Source organism: Capricornis sumatraensis, chromosome 20, assembly GCF_032405125.1.
Source record: "Capricornis sumatraensis isolate serow.1 chromosome 20, serow.2, whole genome shotgun sequence".
Classification (NCBI taxonomy): domain Eukaryota; kingdom Metazoa; phylum Chordata; class Mammalia; order Artiodactyla; family Bovidae; genus Capricornis; species Capricornis sumatraensis.
The window spans coordinates 43,970,520-43,987,893 of NC_091088.1; the positions used below are offsets into that span (position 1 = coordinate 43,970,520).

The window sequence follows — 17,374 nt, forward strand, 5'->3', positions numbered from 1 at the left end:
CTAGGGCAGGAGCCAGAGCTCCCGCCCAGGCCTCCAGGCTCCCAGTGCTATGCACTGTACTCCTTCCACAGCACCCAGTATGAGCCAGTCAGTCAACGGGTATATGCTTAGTGCTCCTCAGGTTCTGATCACTTACAGTGGACTCCAGGTAGGAAGATATGCTCTTAATCATTCAAGGCAGCCAGGCATGCCCCAGTTACCACCACCAACTGAACCACAGCTCCCAGGAGTACTGCATCTGGAATTAGGAAAGAAAGGAGTATGTCAGGCCCAATGGTAAGCTCTTCCCACACCCATCTACTGTGGAAAGCCAAGCTCCCAAGCATCACATGGCAGACGTGTCAGCCACAGTTCACACCGCATCAGGAAATGCCTCAGCCACTCCAGGAGTGTACGACTCGTGTGGTTCTGACCTTACAGATGAGAAAACCAAAGCCACAGGGTTACTGTGAGAATATACTAAGCTGCTTTACTGAGTGAACACACCTAGTGCAGAGCCTGGTAAATAGCAGAGGTTCAGTACATGTTCCTTAAAATTGAATCTCTTTTGTCCTATCAGTTCTTCTCTGGGAGCCTGATGCCATAGGGATGGGGCAATCAGGAGGCATTTCTTCTCTGCCCTGCTGAGCCCCTGGCTCTGGCTGCAGCTCCAGCCTAAAACCTAGAGCAAGCCTGTTGCCTCGAAGTAGACAGAGCCATGTCCGGAGTGTGGAATTCATTATCTGGTCTGTCCCTGCCTTGTTTGTGCTACCTTAACTAACAAACCTTTACTGGGTTTTTCTAGTAAAGAGACACATCTTCTCCTCTGATTTTGATCCCTTAACTGCATTCAGGAAACTGGATGACATAATCTCAGCTGTCCCTTTCTGTCATTTTAGAAGTGCCAGTTAATGATGTCATGTGATGCTGAGGGAAGCATCCTTCTCGCTATCCCGAAGTTAATGCATGTTTTTTTCTGGGATTGGCAACTGGAGGCAACCTTGTTCTCCACCCCTGAAATTTGAGAGTTTTTAATGCAGTTGTGATAGCCCAGGGCACCATATACCACTGGAGCCAGAAATCAACATTGTATTCACCTGGGTCTGGCCTTCAGGAATGTTTACTCTCATGAAGACAGTGCCTTATTTGGAACCCCCCACCCCAGCTTTCTTGCTGAAGGCGGTCCAGATGAAGAGGAGGGATGCCTCCTGTCTAGTGTTTGGGATGTGGTCAGTGCTGTCCTCCAGCACTTCGCTAGCCTACATGAACCAGCAGCAGCCTTCCATCACCCAGGAACAGAAGGGTCAAACCAGGAGATGGCGAAAGGTCAGGGAGGATGGCAATCTCTGGGCTCGATGGAGGCTTTACAGGAGTGGTGGGTTAGGCCTGAGTGGGACTGAGAATGCAGCTCTGCCCTATGTGGGCCTAGTGCCGTGGCCTGCCACCCGTAGGCAGTGGGGCCTAGGTTGTGATGTGTCAGGAACTGCTGGGGCCAGCACTTGGGCTCTTCTGTTTCTGACATTGCTTTTCCCTCTTTCTGTGTCTGGTTTCCAAACCTTCCGGTCAACCAAATAGGGGCAGGAGAAGAAAATGCTTATTTTTCCACCGGACTCCAGAGTCCTACTCCTAGATGTTCAACAGATTTGTTAAAGGAGGTCAGCTGAGTCAAAGCAGTGGCTCTGTTTACCTTGAGTGGATTGTTTTCATTTCTTCCCCTTCCTCCTGCTCCTCTCTCTGCCTCCTAACACATCCATTCAGCGGCAGCAGTGGAGGTCACAGAGGCACATGTGTAGAGCCTGTTGTGTTTATTCATGTGGTCTTGGTGCCTGACTGGGTTTCTTGCTTTTGTTCTCTTCTCCATACTGTACATACTGTATTACTTCTACAGGGGTTTTGATGAATGCCATTGGTTCAAATGGGTCCCAGCTGGCAACAGCTAGTCTGAGGGCCTCCAGACTAATTGCCTTGGGCAGAGTGAATGGAAAGGCTTCCCTGGTGGCTCAGTCATAAAGAATCTGCCTGCAATGCAGGAGACGCGGGTTTGATCCCTGGGTCGGGAAGATCGCCTGGAAAAGGAAATGGGAACCCACTCCAGTATTCTGGCCTGGGAAATCCCATGAACAAAGGAACTTGGTGGGCTACAGTCCATGGGGTTCCAAAGAATTGGACACAACTTAGCGACTAAGCAACAGAGCGAATGGTAGCTGGGAGCATGGCAAAGAAAATATGACCCAGTGGGATGGGTGTGGCACGTTGGGCAGGAAGGTGTTAGGAGTTGTTTAGCTGATAGGGACAGTATGGGAGCTGACCCAGGGTGGGGTCCGGATTAAAATACAGGTTGGCCAACCCTGGGCCTGGTGAGAAAGCTCTACTGAAAACGTTAAATCAACAGAGAGGATCCTTTAAGTTCAAGCTCTGAGCTCTTAGACCCTGTGCCAGTGACACAGATGAAACCTCCCAAGCAAAACCTCCCAAGCTTCACCCTCGCCACCCAGACTGACATGTGACTTCTGTCTCCATTCCTTTCAGCTTTAACGTCTCCTAAACCGAATTTGATGGGTCTGCCCAGCACAACAGTTCCTTCCCCTGGCCTCCCCACATCTGGATTACCAAATAAACCGTCCTCAGCATCGCTGAGCTCCCCGACCCCAGCACAAGCCACCATGGCAATGGCCCCTCAGCCAGCCCCCCAACCCCAGCAGCCACAGGTGCAGCCGCCACCGCCAGCAGCCCAGCCACCACCTGCACCACAGCTCCCGCTGCAGCAGCAGCCGCAACGCAAGGACAAAGATGGTGAGAAGGTCAAGGAGAAGGAGAAGGCACACAAAGGGAAAGGGGAACCCCTGCCTGTCCCCAAGAAGGAGAAAGGAGAGGCCCCCACGGCGGCCGCAGCCACACTCTCAGCGCCACTACCCGCCATGGAGTATGCGGTGGACCCCGCGCAGCTGCAGGCCCTGCAGGCGGCCTTGACTTCAGACCCCACAGCATTGCTCACGAGCCAGTTCCTCCCTTACTTTGTACCAGGCTTCTCTCCTTACTACGCCCCCCAGATCCCTGGCGCCCTGCAGAGCGGGTACCTGCAGCCGATGTATGGCATGGAAGGCCTGTTCCCCTACAGCCCTGCGTTGTCGCAGGCCCTGATGGGGCTGTCCCCGGGCTCCCTGCTGCAGCAGTACCAGCAATACCAGCAGAGTCTGCAGGAGGCCCTCCAGCAGCAGCAGCAACGGCAACTACAGCAGCAGCAGCAAAAAGTGCAGCAGCAGCAGCCCAAAGCAAGCCAAACCCCAGTCCCCCCGGGGGCTGCTTCCCCAGACAAAGACCCTGCCAAAGAATCCCCCAAACCAGAAGAGCAGAAAAACGCACCCCGTGAGGTGTCCCCCCTCCTGCCGAAACCCCTCGAAGAGCCAGAAGCAGAAAGCAAAAGTGCGGACTCCCTCTACGACCCCTTCATTGTTCCAAAGGTGCAGTACAAGTTGGTCTGCCGCAAGTGCCAGGCGGGCTTCGGTGACGAGGAGGCGGCGAGGAGCCACCTGAAGTCCCTCTGCTTCTTCGGCCAGTCTGTGGTGAACCTGCAAGAGATGGTGCTTCACGTCCCCACGGGCGGCGGCGGCGGTGGCAGCGGCGGCGGCGGCGGTGGCGGCTCGTACCACTGCCTGGCGTGCGAGAGCGCGCTGTGTGGGGAGGAAGCTCTGAGTCAACATCTCGAGTCGGCCTTGCACAAACACAGAACAATCACGAGAGCAGCAAGAAACGCCAAAGAGCACCCTAGTTTATTACCTCACTCTGCCTGCTTCCCCGATCCTAGCACCGCATCTACCTCGCAGTCTGCCGCTCACTCAAACGACAGCCCCCCTCCCCCGTCGGCCGCCGCCCCCTCCTCGTCCTCGTCCTCCGCTTCCCCCCACGCCTCCAGGAAGTCTTGGCCGCAAGTGGTCTCCCGGGCTTCGGCTGCGAAGCCCCCTTCTTTTCCTCCTCTCTCCTCATCTTCAACGGTTACCTCAAGTTCATGCAGCACCTCAGGGGTTCAGCCCTCGATGCCAACAGACGACTATTCGGAGGAGTCTGACACGGATCTCAGCCAAAAGTCCGACGGACCGGCGAGCCCGGTGGAGGGTCCCAAAGACCCCAGCTGCCCCAAGGACAGTGGTCTGACCAGTGTAGGAACGGACACCTTCAGATTGTAAGCTTTGAAGATGAACAATACACACAAATGAATTTAAATAAAAAAAATTAATAACAAACCAATTTCAAAAATAGACTAACTGCAATTCCAAAGCTTCTAACCAAAAAAGAAAAAAAAAAAAGAAAAAAAAGAAAAAGCGTGGGTTGTTTTCCCATATACCTATCTATGCCGGTGATTTTACATTGTTGTCTTTTCTTTTCTCTTTTAATATTAAAAAGAAAAAAAACCCTTAACCCTGTTATATTGTGTCCTTTTGAAGGTACTATTGGTCTGGGAAACAGAAGTCCACAGGGCCTCCCTATGTCTTTGGAGCTTAAACCCCTTGTATATTTGCCCCTTTCCAATAAACACCCCACGTCGATAGCACAGAGGAGCCCGGCATGCACTGTATGGGAAAGCAGTCCACCTTGTTAACAGTTTTAAAAAATTTCTTGCTATCTTAGCATTCAGATACCAATGGCTTGCTAAAAGAAAAAAAGAAATGTAATGTCTTTTTATTCTCAGGTCAATCGCTCACACTTTGTTCTGTTTTCAGAATCATTGTTTTATATATATTATTTTTTGGGTTTTTTTTTTTTTTGGTTTGTTTTTATTTTCGTTCCAGAAAAGATTTTTTGTTTTGTTAATTTAAAAACGGGCAGAAAGTATTTGAGAAAAACAATGTGAACTGCTTTAGCTTTCTGGGGATTTTAAGGATAGCTTTTCTGCTGAAGCCAATTTCAAGGGGAAAAGTTAAGCACTCCCACTTTCAGAGGAAAAAAAAAAAACCCACACAGAGTGTTGAGGACTTGTAGCTTAAAAAAAAATAAGTTTTAAAAACTGACTTTCTGTATTTATGATAGATATGACCATTTTTGGTGTTGAGTAGATTGTTGCATTGGAAATGAACTGAAGCAGTATGGTAGATTTAAAAGGAAAAAAAAAAAAACCTTTTGTGTACATTTAGCTTTTTGTATGGTCCAGCTGACAGCTCCTCATTTGATGTTGTCTTGTTCATTCCTAGCAGATAGATTGCAATCCGTTGATTCGCCTAAGCTTTTCTCCCCTTTGTCCCTTAATTCCACTTTCTCTTTCCTCCTCCCACCCTATAATCTCCCATTTAAGGTAGCTGCCTTCATTTCTTAGAAGGTAGCTGCAGAATTATTTTATAAAACTAAAGAAAGAATTTCAAAGGGTTCTAGGGGTCATTAGGATCCTCACAGATTATTTTTGGTTGGGGAGTTGAAACTTTTTAAAGGCATATAATTCTAGTTATCTACGTCTGTTAGCCTTGTACATTTAGTTTTTATTTATCCTTCTTTTGGTTCTTCTTTTCACCTGATTTTCCCCCTCCTTGTTTGGTAGATGCTTCAAATATTCTTTTCTTAAACTAAAGCATTCGTTTCGGTTTGTGTAATTGGGCTGTGTGCTTTTCTTTTCTAAAAAAGTTTTTGGTTAGGGGTTTGGTTTCTGTGTTTTTGTTTTGTTTTCTTTCCTCTCTCAGAAAAAGAAATTTCATGCTTTAAATAAAATCCAAAGACACACCCTTTCACTGCTGAGGCAGAAAAAAGGGAAAGGGTTCTTGTTACTTGAGAATTTGTTTCTGATTTAAACAAACAAGACTTAGTTTAATAAAAGAAAGAGTAAAACAAAAGATTCCCAGGTTGTTATGTGCTTCTTCTGCAAGCAGAGAGGCAACTGTTAATGAAATTCCATATACCAAAAGACACATTTTTCACTTCAAAGTTTTGTCCTTGTGTTAGGCAGTCTGAGCGGTGAGTGATCCAGAGCGCAGCCAACAAAGAAGCAGATAGCACTTGTACGTACAGAGAGCAAAAAAGGAACCGTGTGAGAGGCACTTGTGTTTATGTTAATATCCATATTCCTGTAACACACAACACAACGCAACATACACCCTTTCTCATCTTACAAAAAAAATGCGGTCTGAACTTTGAAAGGAAAACTTTGTGCTGCTATAATGTAGATTTTGGAGACAAATAGATGCTTTGCTGTTTCACTTTCATAGCCAAACATCAACCGAAAGAATCTCCCCTTACCCTGAAAGTTGAAGTCCTTCTCCCTTTCATTCTCTTCCTTCTGTTTCAAAAGGGAACTTTGAAGACTGTGAATGCAGGTTCCATCTGGTCACCTTTTGGGCTTCTTTCCCCAGTGCAGAAGCCACTCATCGACTTTGCAAAAAGACTGGAGCATTCCAAGATCTGAAAATGGATTTCTTTTTTTCTCTTTTTCTTTTTTAGCCGGGACTATTTTATTTTTATGAATTTGTTTTTAGTTTAATGAAAGAGTAGATCCTGAACTGTTGTATATATTTCTAACTAGGCTGATTGATGCACAGTGCAAATTCCTTTTTTAATTTTTTAAGTAGAAATACTAAAGAATACCATCTAACTATTCATACCAGTATACAGCTGTAGCATAAGGTGTCAAAAACAAATACGCAAAATATTTGCTGTTTTAGCAAGCTGTTTCTTTTGACAAGAATTCTTGTATTTCTCCCTGTGTTTGAGATGAACATTTTTAAATTTTGAAGTTGTACAGTTTTGTTTTCCATTATTTTATCTTGTTTGTAACTCTATGAAATATATATATATTTTTTGCCATTTAACTGTTGTATGTTACTCTGTGTCTGTATCATATAGAAAAAAAAATTGTTTGTTTTTGTTTTTGGTTCTCTATGTGATACCAATTAACAATTTAATACTAGCTTTACCTATCAAATTCTGCTAGGTCTTTTCTGAAAACTTTGTTTTTAAAAAATGATAACTGCTTGGTAATAGTGCAATTTCTACCCCTTTTCCTCCCCCCTCAACTTTAAGTTCATTTCCTTGTAATTTTGCCACCTTCTCCCCAATGGCTTTTTTTTTTTTTTTTTGGAGCTACTATGCCATCCTCCCTCTGTGAGGCAGAGTGACTGTCAGTGTTTTGGTATGCCATGCCTCGACTTGTGGGTGTGTTTGGCAACAGCAAGGTGGTTGGGTAGAGTGGCTAAGCCTGCTTCCGCCCACCAATGTTCCCCAGAGGGGTTATGTGAGTGTTTCAGCCTGGAGTGGGTTGCATGCTTAATGCTTTCCTCTACAACTGTACCACCCACGTGTATGTTCATTCAAAAAGAAAAAATAATAATTCTCAGCATTAACCCAGAAGTAGCAAAGCAGTCAGTGATGGTGACGCTTAGAGGTCAGACATGAGCTAGTTGATGTTTGTGGGCTGACATCCACCGTGGCTGTGACCAGAATCATTACAAAGCATGAATTCACTACAATGCTCAACTGTTTAGACTGGGCTCACTCAAGAGAATTTATTCCTGTAGGTAGCTGAATAGGATATCTCAACTCACTTTTAAAATTAGTTCTTCACCTCCATTAACACTTCATATTTTGGTTGGTTGGTTTTTTTCTGACTTTCCACAGTGTGGGTTGGTGCTGGGCACCATTCAGTCACAGCACCAAATGCGCCCACAGAATGGGAGTTATTTCTTCCATCCTCTAAAAAGAAACTTAAGAAGGAAACACACACACACGGAAAAGTTTAATAAATCTAGGAAGTTTTTTTTTTTAATTAAAAGCTATTTAAAGATATGAATGTGGCCAAAGTTTTACACAATTGAAAATAAAGTAAAACAGACGGCATGTGTTTAAACCTGAGTTTATCAGGCATGGCAGGAAGTTGCAAGAGAGAGAGGCAGTGACCCAAGCCAGTGCACTTGATGTTCATGGACATATATTTTTTTTAAATAATAAATTAAATTAAAACATTTTAAATAGAAGCATAAATTGAGTTGGTTGGTTGTTGGCGCTGAGATACTGCCCACTGTGAAACAAAGCTTTGACTAGTTCTTTTGTTTATTTACTTCCTTCGGGGGGTGGGGAGGGGGGCAAGTTTGGGTAGGAAAGAGCATACATGAACGTGACCCTGAGGTGAAGAGGTATATGAACAGCCTTTGCAATGTACAAAAAAACAAAAAAACAAAAAAAAAACAAAAAAAATAGAGCAAGTGAAACCAAAAATGATGTTCTTGGTGTTTTTCTATAATGTAGTCTTGTTAGCTTTTTTGTTACTGTAACAATGCTGATCTCGAACTGTACCAAAATACATGGAGACTAACAGAACCACATGGAACTTTCAAACTGAAAAAAAATTTGTCACAAAAACTTTGTTGTCATAGTTAAGTTGATTGTAGATGGTAATTGAATATACTCCTTTGAAAATATTTCATCAAGTATGTTTCCTGCTCATTGTGATACATTAAAAAAATATGAGCAAAAGTTCTTGTCTCTGTCACCAGATTTTGTGTGTGTGAGAGAGAGGCTGATCGTTGATCCTGAGGTTGTGTAAACAAGGACACTAACTCCAGGGCCCACAAGCTCTTTGATATTTCTGAGTGTCCTTGTCTCTCCTGACACTTACGAAGGTGCAGGAAGTGTTGGTGATGGAGCTGACTAGCTTATTTCCTTGAGAAGGGTAAGCCTGACAGCTTGGATGATATTTGGCCCCAACGAGTTCTAACAGCATTGATACTTTTAATTCACATGTTTATATGCAAATTTTAGGTACCTGGGACAACAAGAAGCAAGGAAATTTTGCTGACGGCGAGGAAAGAGGTAAGATTAACTTCTCTGAAATGGGAATCAGATCCACTGTTGACAACGCAAGGATACAAAAAGTGAGTTGAATTAAATGAATGATTGACTACATTTACCATTCCTAGCAAAGGGCTTTTAAACTCTGTTAGAGTAGAATTTGAGATAAGAAGAGTCTTCAAAACAGTAATAGCACTAGTAATTCGTATATAAGGAAATTTGGTACTCTTATCAGAAACCCTCCCTTCCAGCAGAAAAGGTGTGAAATTCATTAATAAGGAGTATATCCAAGATCAGACCCAAAGGCCCTTCCACTCATCTCTAATTTACAGCCAAAGCCCGTAAATAATTTATGGAACTCGAGCAGTGGGCCTGGATGGCACTGCAAGAGAGCTGTCTTCTTGCAAGGTCTGCAGCATCTTTCCTCAGCCAACAAGGGTTTTTTTGCTACACCAGGAGTTGAACTATCAAACCTGCTTCTATTGGCTCAGACAGCCATTGTCTACCAAGTCTTTTTCCTTAGTTCCTACCGCAGGCATTCAAGCAGCAGCAGTGACCCTATTAACTCAACATCTCAAAGAATCCTACAGTGGGTACAGGCATCACTAGAAGCTGGTTCCCTCACTGGTAGCTGGAACCTCTGTGCCGAGCAGGTTATGCCACTGTCCCTAAGGAAACCCTGCTCTTTCTCCAGGCACTGTACTTCTCCTGGGTGTTCCTGCAGAGGCACATGGCTTCCATCTTAGTAAGTGTTCCTGGCACACAGTTAGGTCACTGATCTTTCTTCTGACCCCACAGAAAGGTACACACAGCATGATAAAAACTGTTCAAACCCAAAGCCACGTCTGCCTTCCTAGGCTATAATTATTTTAAGATATGGCAGGATCACACTGAAATGTTTTAAACGGAACTAGTTTCGCAGTGAGGTTTTTGCTGCTTCACCTCTTTACAGGAAGGTGACTACAATTCAAATTCTTAAGATAAATTTTTAATAAGAAAATAAGACAAAACCTTGGTGATGGTTAGGGCCTTTGTATCAGAAAAACCTCTAAGCACCTAAATTACATTGAGAGAGGACTGGGTAAGGAGGGACTCCGCCTGTTACTAGAAAAGTTTTACACAAAAGGGAAAAGAGGTCTTCTAATCCGGCTGCAATATCATGCTCATGTGGATATTAATCTACTTGGAATTAACATTTTTCCCCTGGAAAATGTGAAATGGCAACATCTTAGAATGGCTGATATGTGTTAGTCAGGTAGCTGTTTCTAATTTTGCTTTAAAGAAATGTCTGTAGTGCCTAGCTCCTGTTATAGACTAAGGACCTTACAAGTCTCACTTTTAACAAGTTTAGACTTTAAGTTACAAGAGCACAAGCAGTTTAAGAGTCGAGCTGAAGGATGAGAAGTTTGCACCTGCTGCTCTGCTCTGTAGCCTTAATTACAGGACAGACATGCCCGCTCAGTCTCTGTATATTACTGCTGGGTGCAGACCAGCAAGGCTTTGGCAAAACTTGCAAAACTAGTCCTCTCAGGGCCATTAAAGTAGCCAAAGCTTTCCATTACCTTTATTTCATAGCAAAGATGGTAGGTATCTTCCTTACTTCTTTGTTCTCTTCTTTTTTTTTTTTCAGAGAGGCATGTTTTTTAAATGTCTTACCCAATTACCCTAGATTCCTCTCAAGCTATCTTCTGGAGTTTTTAAATTCCAGATACAAAAAAATTGTTCTTTATCCTTTACGACTGCTTCATTTCTTATCTGTATGGAACAAAGAGGCTGTTTAATCCAATTTAGGGATCTCTTATTTATATAAGAATGAAAGAAAGAACGATAAACTGTTTTACTCTTGGAGCAAGATCCTCTGGCCTGAGAAGTGAGTGCTAAGAAACAACAAAGCCCAGCATATGAGAACGGCAGATACTCTCTGTCTCTGTAACACTGAAAGCTGCTTAGGACACTCACACTGCCTTGCCCTCCAGCACAGCCCCCTTGGCGCATCACTACTGTCTCTTAGACCCCCTCTGTAACCCCTTCTGTTAGCATGGCACTTAAAATACACTGTGAAGGTCTGCAAAATTACTTCCTGCTTATTCCTCAAAATAATCTATAAAGAAGGCAAAGTGGGTGACATTGATGCCAGGTGTTCAGGATGGTGAAGTAATGAGTGAGGGGAGAAGGCACTGACCATGTGTTCAGTCTCTGTCCGGTGTTCCTCCTCCCTCCATAGTTCGGAGACAGGGGTTGAGAGAACAGGAGTCAGTCCGACAGGCTTCACCACTGTGACCTGGATGGCATCACTTACTCCCAGTAATATGAGGATAAGGGTACCCACTTCATAGGCTTCTTGTAAAGATTAAATAAGTTAATATCCATAAAATGCTTCAAACCCTGCCTGGTGCATACTCAGTGCTGAGTATCTGTTGCTCCTATCATTGTAGTATTAACTCCACTTGTTTGCTGTAGATCCCTTGGAATCACAGCTCTCTAGCTCTTGCTTTACTTCAAGACTGTGGGGACTGCAATCCCATCAAGTCTTTGCTTGATGCATGTTTGCAGCTGATATGTCCCTGTCTGTACATATCTCAGAGGGCATAGAGACTCGTCAGGGTGTTTCTGCCCATGCGCTGTACAGGAGGACTGTACTGAGTCTGCACTTCATTCTCTCCATGCCCAGCTTCTTATGATTAATGTGGTCACAGAAAAGGATGGCTTGTAGTTTGCTTCTGTTTGCCAGAATAGGCATTCCTGACTCGCCATGCTGGTGGGTCAACAGCTTAAATGTCTGGGGTTACAGAGACAGACCAGAAGCAATGGAATAGGATGTCACAACTTGCCCACTGCCATTGCCTTTTTTGAGGTGGTTTGAATACACAGGTTGGGAGCAGTAGTATCTAAAATGAGACTGTGAGAGTAAATGAATCATATGTGAAACAAAACTGAAAAAGGAAAGCACCAAAGGAATGCAGCAAGATCTTTCCAGCCCAAAACACAGGAAGAGCTTTAAAAAAAATACTATTATTCTAGTAACCAGCAAAATAAACATCAGGAAGAGGCATGGGAGCAACTGAGTAAAAACTACACTAGCAGAGAAAAGGCTTGAGTAGACGATTTCTGTGATAGCCTCTGCATATATGAACTCCTTGGGGACACAGGTTTTAGAAGGCTATGGCTCTGTGAACTTTCTCCATTTTTAGTCAGAAACAGCGATGGTACTGCATATAAGATTGCTGATATTGGTATGAGAGGGCTGGTAAAGGCTATGGTGGATGGCTGGTGAGCCATTTTTCTTTCTCTCTGAGGATAACAACATATAAATGAAGCTTTGGTATACTGCCTGTAGTTAGGACATTATCATATAGTATCTGCTTTGATTTCTTTGTTATATGGTTCTAAGTTTGATTTTTGAATAGTTTTCAAAGTCTGATTTGTAATCAGTTGAACTTATTTGTTTCTTTCAAATAGTGTAAAGATGGTGTTCCACTGTTACCTCATTTGAATTGTTGCCAGTAGGGAATCTGCTGCCATCCTTATTTTTAATGTATTTGGCAGGAATAGAGACATAGATGTTGAGAATGGACTTGTGGGCACAGGAGGGGAAGAAGAGGGTGAGACGAAGTGAGAGAGAGTAGCACTGACATATACACACTACTGTGTGTGAAAGAGACAGCTAGTGGGAAGATTTTTCTCTGTACCACTGGTTTCATCACGTCATGTCCTGATGTGCTTTGGTGTACTTGTAGTTATGTCTCTGTGCTTGGGATCTGTGGGAGCTTCATGCATCTGTGAAGTACTACTTTTTGTCAAAATTGGAAATTCTTCAAACATTTTTCAAATCTTTTTTCCATCGCTTTTCCTCCTTCTCTCCTTCACCTTCAGGGGTTTCCATTATATATGTATCAGGTCACTTGAAGGTACCTCATAGCTTACTGAGGCTCTGGTCTGGCAAGGTCACTTTTTCACTGGCAAGGTGTGGGGGCAGGATACACCCCGCTATGGTGGCTCCTACAGGGAACAGATGTGCTTCATTTTTGATCTTTCATATCTAAACTTCAACTTCTGAACATATCAGTAACAATAATTGCTTTACTGTCATCCTCAGCTAATCCTAAGATGTGTGTAAGTTCTAAGTTGGTTTGATTATTTTCCTCATTATGAATTGTGTTTTCTTGCCTCTTTACAAGACTAGTAATCTTTGATTGGATACCAGTGATTGTAAATTTTATCTTGTTGGGTGCTGGACATTTTTGTATTCCTATAAACTTCCAATTTGTTCTGGGATGCACTTATGGTATACAAAACAAGTTTGAGGGACTTTCTGGTGGTCCAGTGTCTAAGACTCTAAACTCTCATTGCAGGGGGCCCAGGGTGGATCCCCAGTCAGAGAGCTAGATCCCACACGCTGCTACACCACAACCAAAGATCCCACATGCTGTGACAGTGTATGATCCTCATGCTGCAACTAAGACCTGGCACAGCCAAATAATTATACAGATAACAAAAAAACAGTTCGATCCCTTCCAATCTTATGTGTAAATTTTTTTGGGCAGGACCAGAACACTAATCAAGGGCTAATTATTCCCCATTACTGAAGAAGGACACTTCTGAGATCTCTGCTCAAATGTTCCATGAACTTTTCCCGACCCTGTATGCGCATCAGGTGCTGTTCCCTCTTTTTAGCTGGTTCTTTGCCAGCCTGAAGTAGTTTGCTAACATCATGCATAATGAGGACCCTGTGAAGATCTCCAGAGGTCGCTTCTCTGGTACTCTGTCCTGCAAATTCTAGCTGCCTTGATTTCCCCAGACTTACCTTTCTCTCAGCTCAGGCTATCTGCTGGGTTCCACCTATGTTCCTCACCCTGTGTCGCAGGCTGGAAACTCTCTTAAGGTGGTAAGGTGAGATAATCAAAGGGCTTACCTTGTTTCTCCTCTCCCAGGGATCGCTGTTCTTCACTGTGTGGTGTCCGGTGTCTCAAGAACCATTCTTTCATCTTTTTTTCCTGTCTTTTTAGTTGTTTCAGCTGGGAAAGGTACGTCTGGTTGCTACTGCTCCATCTCAGCTGAAAGCAGAAGTCAAGTTTAGTTTTTAGATAGTGTGTAAGAGTTCTGTGTAACTTTCTAAGTTGTTAGCAGTGTTTATGAAATTTCCCAAAAGGTCTGAATTAACTTAGGAGTCTGATCTCCCCAACAGACTTCCCTGGACATGACAGATGCTGACTCACTCTTAGAATCAAAGGTTGCAACTACTTCATCCTTCTGCTTAATTATGTGATGAGAGTTAGAAGAAAGGTACGTAAATGCATAACTGTAGCCACTTTTTACCTTGCCATAATGCCACATAGAGTGGAGAAACCACTTCCTAGGTTTTGAAGTGTAAGTCAGCCCATGGAGCAGAGGTATGACTGACAGTAGAAACACTATTTCTGCTCTTCCCCCTTGATATAAGGGTTATCACTATTCATAAAGTTATTTCCAGTCTTGGAAAAAAAAATCACTTTCATTTCAATGACATCCTTTACACAGATAATTTTTCAGGCTAACCAAATGTGGCTCAAGGAAATCCATTAATGTGGAAATATGATTCTCACTCAGATGAATTCATTGCACTAAGTAATACAGAAGAATGATAAAAATCAGGCTTCAGCAGACACTAGTCATTCTTGCTAAAGTCAAATCATGTTTTTATTTGCTATTTTGACAGAAATTTGATCCTACTTAAATTGGGAATATAGTAATACATCCATAATAAATGAAAAGCTTCAAGTGTTAACTCATTACCTGCTTTTAAAAATTCAAGATTTGTTTCAGGGTACTTTTCCCACTACACTTATCTGCAGATAATCTGCTCCACTCACCAGTCCACCTTCAAAGCACACCCTGTACTCTTCCCTCTATATTTAAAGGCTCAGCTAGTGTCATTCACTCCACGACATCTATGTCATCACATCTGTCCAGCCCCTTTTCTGACCCCTCACAGCAGCACATGCCTCGTGTGGCACTGATTTGTGTAGGTATAAATGTAGATGGCCTGCTATCCTACATTTACAATTTGAATGACCAACTAAACGAATTAAAGAATGAAGCAAAGGGTATTCATCCTCATCCTCATCCTCATCCTTCACCTTCATGGGAGGCAAGGTCTCAAATGAGTGAGTACACACATTAATAGAATTATATAAAATGAGGATGGAAAAACTCAGTTTTTTTCTGTCCCCAAACTTTCTGCAAAGTTAAGGGAGAGGGACGTCTTTCAGCACAGAGAAATGGAAAATAGAAATCAATTAAAAAAATTAGGGTGGACAGGATAAAAACTATACCAGACAAATGGTTTTTCTAGGACAGAAAATAATTGCAGTTAAAAAAACAGTCCAGGAATTTGGAAGTACTAGTTGAAACCCTTTGTATCTTTGTCTCCAAACTGAAGGGCAGTATTAAACAATGGTTTGAAAAATAAAAAAACAAACAGTTGTTTGAAAGGAGTTACAAGGTTTTGTTTTGTTTTGTTTTAAAGTAAATGCAAATGTTTATAGAATATTTGAAAACTAGGCCTCACCCCAAACCTGGGGGAAAAAAAATCAGAATATAATCCTAATAGAGTTAGATACTTATGAAATTTCAAATTTGTTTTCAGTTTTTGCTACCTGGTTTCTTTGGTTGATTCATTAGAAAAAAGATGCATAGAATATTTTTTATGATTTTCTATCTGTAAAAATCTCATACTAGTACAGATATTTCCATGTGTCATTCATGTATAAATGCAATAGAAAGAAGCTGAGTACAGAAAAAAGAGATGTAGACTTCCAGAACTCCATTTAATGAGCTGAGCTATATAAGGCACCCTTCTAACTTTGAAGACTATTTTGTTATCAAAGAGCTAATCATGAGTGCTTGCTCAGTTGCCTCAGTTGTGTCCGACTCTCTGTGACCCCATGGACTATAGCCCACCAGGCTCCTCTGTCCATGGAATTCTCTAGGCAAGAATACTGGAGTGGGTTGCCGTTGCCTTCTCCAGGGGGTCTTCTATCAAAGAGCTATACAAATAAATATTCCCCCTTTTCCCAGGAAAAGGAGCAGGTCCAGAACGTTTCATGGATAACTTTTACCAAGTCGTTAAGGCCAGTGCAGAGGCAACTTCAAAGCCACTAGAGAAGAATAATGGACTATAAGGAGAGATTTGGGTGGGTCTGGGAGTGGAAACTTTTCACATAAGCTCCAAAATTAAAATTCCCAATCACACCAAAAAGAAAATTTACAAAGATAATTAACAATAATCAGATGGATTTACTTAAAATCTAATGGCCTATGATATTAATGACTACTCTTTATGAAACAAAAGCAGATTAAGTATGACTGAAGAAAATAATCTAATTAAAAATCTTATATATGGGACTTGCCCGGTGGTCCAGTGGTTAAGACTCTGAACCCTTAATGCAAAGGGGGAGGGTTTGATCCCTGGTCAGGGAACTAAGATGCCACATGGTATGGGAAGGAAAAAAACAAAATCCTATATGAGAAAAATAGAGTAACAGAATTTAATTCAATAATAAGTGATATCAGTAGCACAATGATATGGTTGTTTTCCAGAATGGAAAAATATTGTCAGACTGAAAGTACACATGACATACCAAGAAAGATAAATGAACTAACCTGACACTGAGACATACCCCAGTGAAATTACAGGTAATCTGTAAGCTACTTTTCTCCCTGATGGCTTTTAAGATTTTCTCTTTACATTTGGCAAAGATAAACAATTTGACTATGAGAAGTTATTTTTTTTTTTTAAATCATTAAGAACAGGCACAGGAGACAATGGAGTAGTAGCCACAAGGTACTGAGAGAAAAGAACTAATAATGTAGGTTTCTATATCCTGCTAAACTATCATTCACGAGTAAGGATAAAGAAATTCTAGAAAAATTGTAATGGAAGATAACTTAAAATCTCTCAAAATCACCCCATGAAAACAGAATTACTACAGTAACAAAACCAAAATCCACACAGTATCTTCACAAACCCCAGATATGAGTAGAAAGGGATAAACCATCAAAGCTACATGCCCTGCATAGCATCAAGTATCTGAGAAGAGGAATCAGATTAGCTTGAGAAAAGGGAAACACTAAAATAGCAAACCAGTACTCATGAGAATGGCTAAAAAAAGGAGAGGTTTTGCAGGTTCTCCTTATAGGGTCAGGGAGCTGGGGAGCAACGCAAGGTAAGACCTGAAAGGGCTGGAATTAAAATGCCATATTTAGGAGAAACTAATCAAAAGGATTAAAACTAAGCAAGACATGGATGGGCTTCCCTGGTGGCTCAGATGGTGAAGAATCTGCCTATGATGCGCAAAACCTGGGTTCGATCCCTGGGTTGGGAAGATGCCCTGGAGGAGGGCATGGTAACCCACTCTAGTATTCTTGCCTAAGAATACTAGAATCACCATGGACAGGGAAGCCTGGCGGGCTATGGTCCATGGGGTCGCAAAGAGTCAGACACAACTGAACAACTAAACAAAGCACACAAAGCAAGACATGGTGAATAGGGAGTGTAAGGAGAAAGGAAGAAAGGGACAGAGAAAGCATATGGGAGAGAGCTAGCATGAGAGCAATTGAGAGCACCCACTGAATATTGAGGGAGTGATGTACT

General features: G+C 42.6%; 1 protein-coding gene across 1 annotated transcript in view; it reads left to right on the top strand.

The window, feature by feature from the left end:
• ZFHX3 (zinc finger homeobox 3) overlaps positions 1–4,163 on the top strand; it is a 159,225-nt gene extending 155,062 nt beyond the window's left edge. Inside the window, exon 9 of the mRNA XM_068992276.1 lies at positions 2,509–4,163. Within this exon, the coding sequence (XP_068848377.1) occupies positions 2,509–4,163 (1,655 nt within the window). The remainder of the gene's footprint in view (positions 1–2,508) is intronic.
• The last annotated feature ends 13,211 nt before the right edge of the window (positions 4,164–17,374 follow it).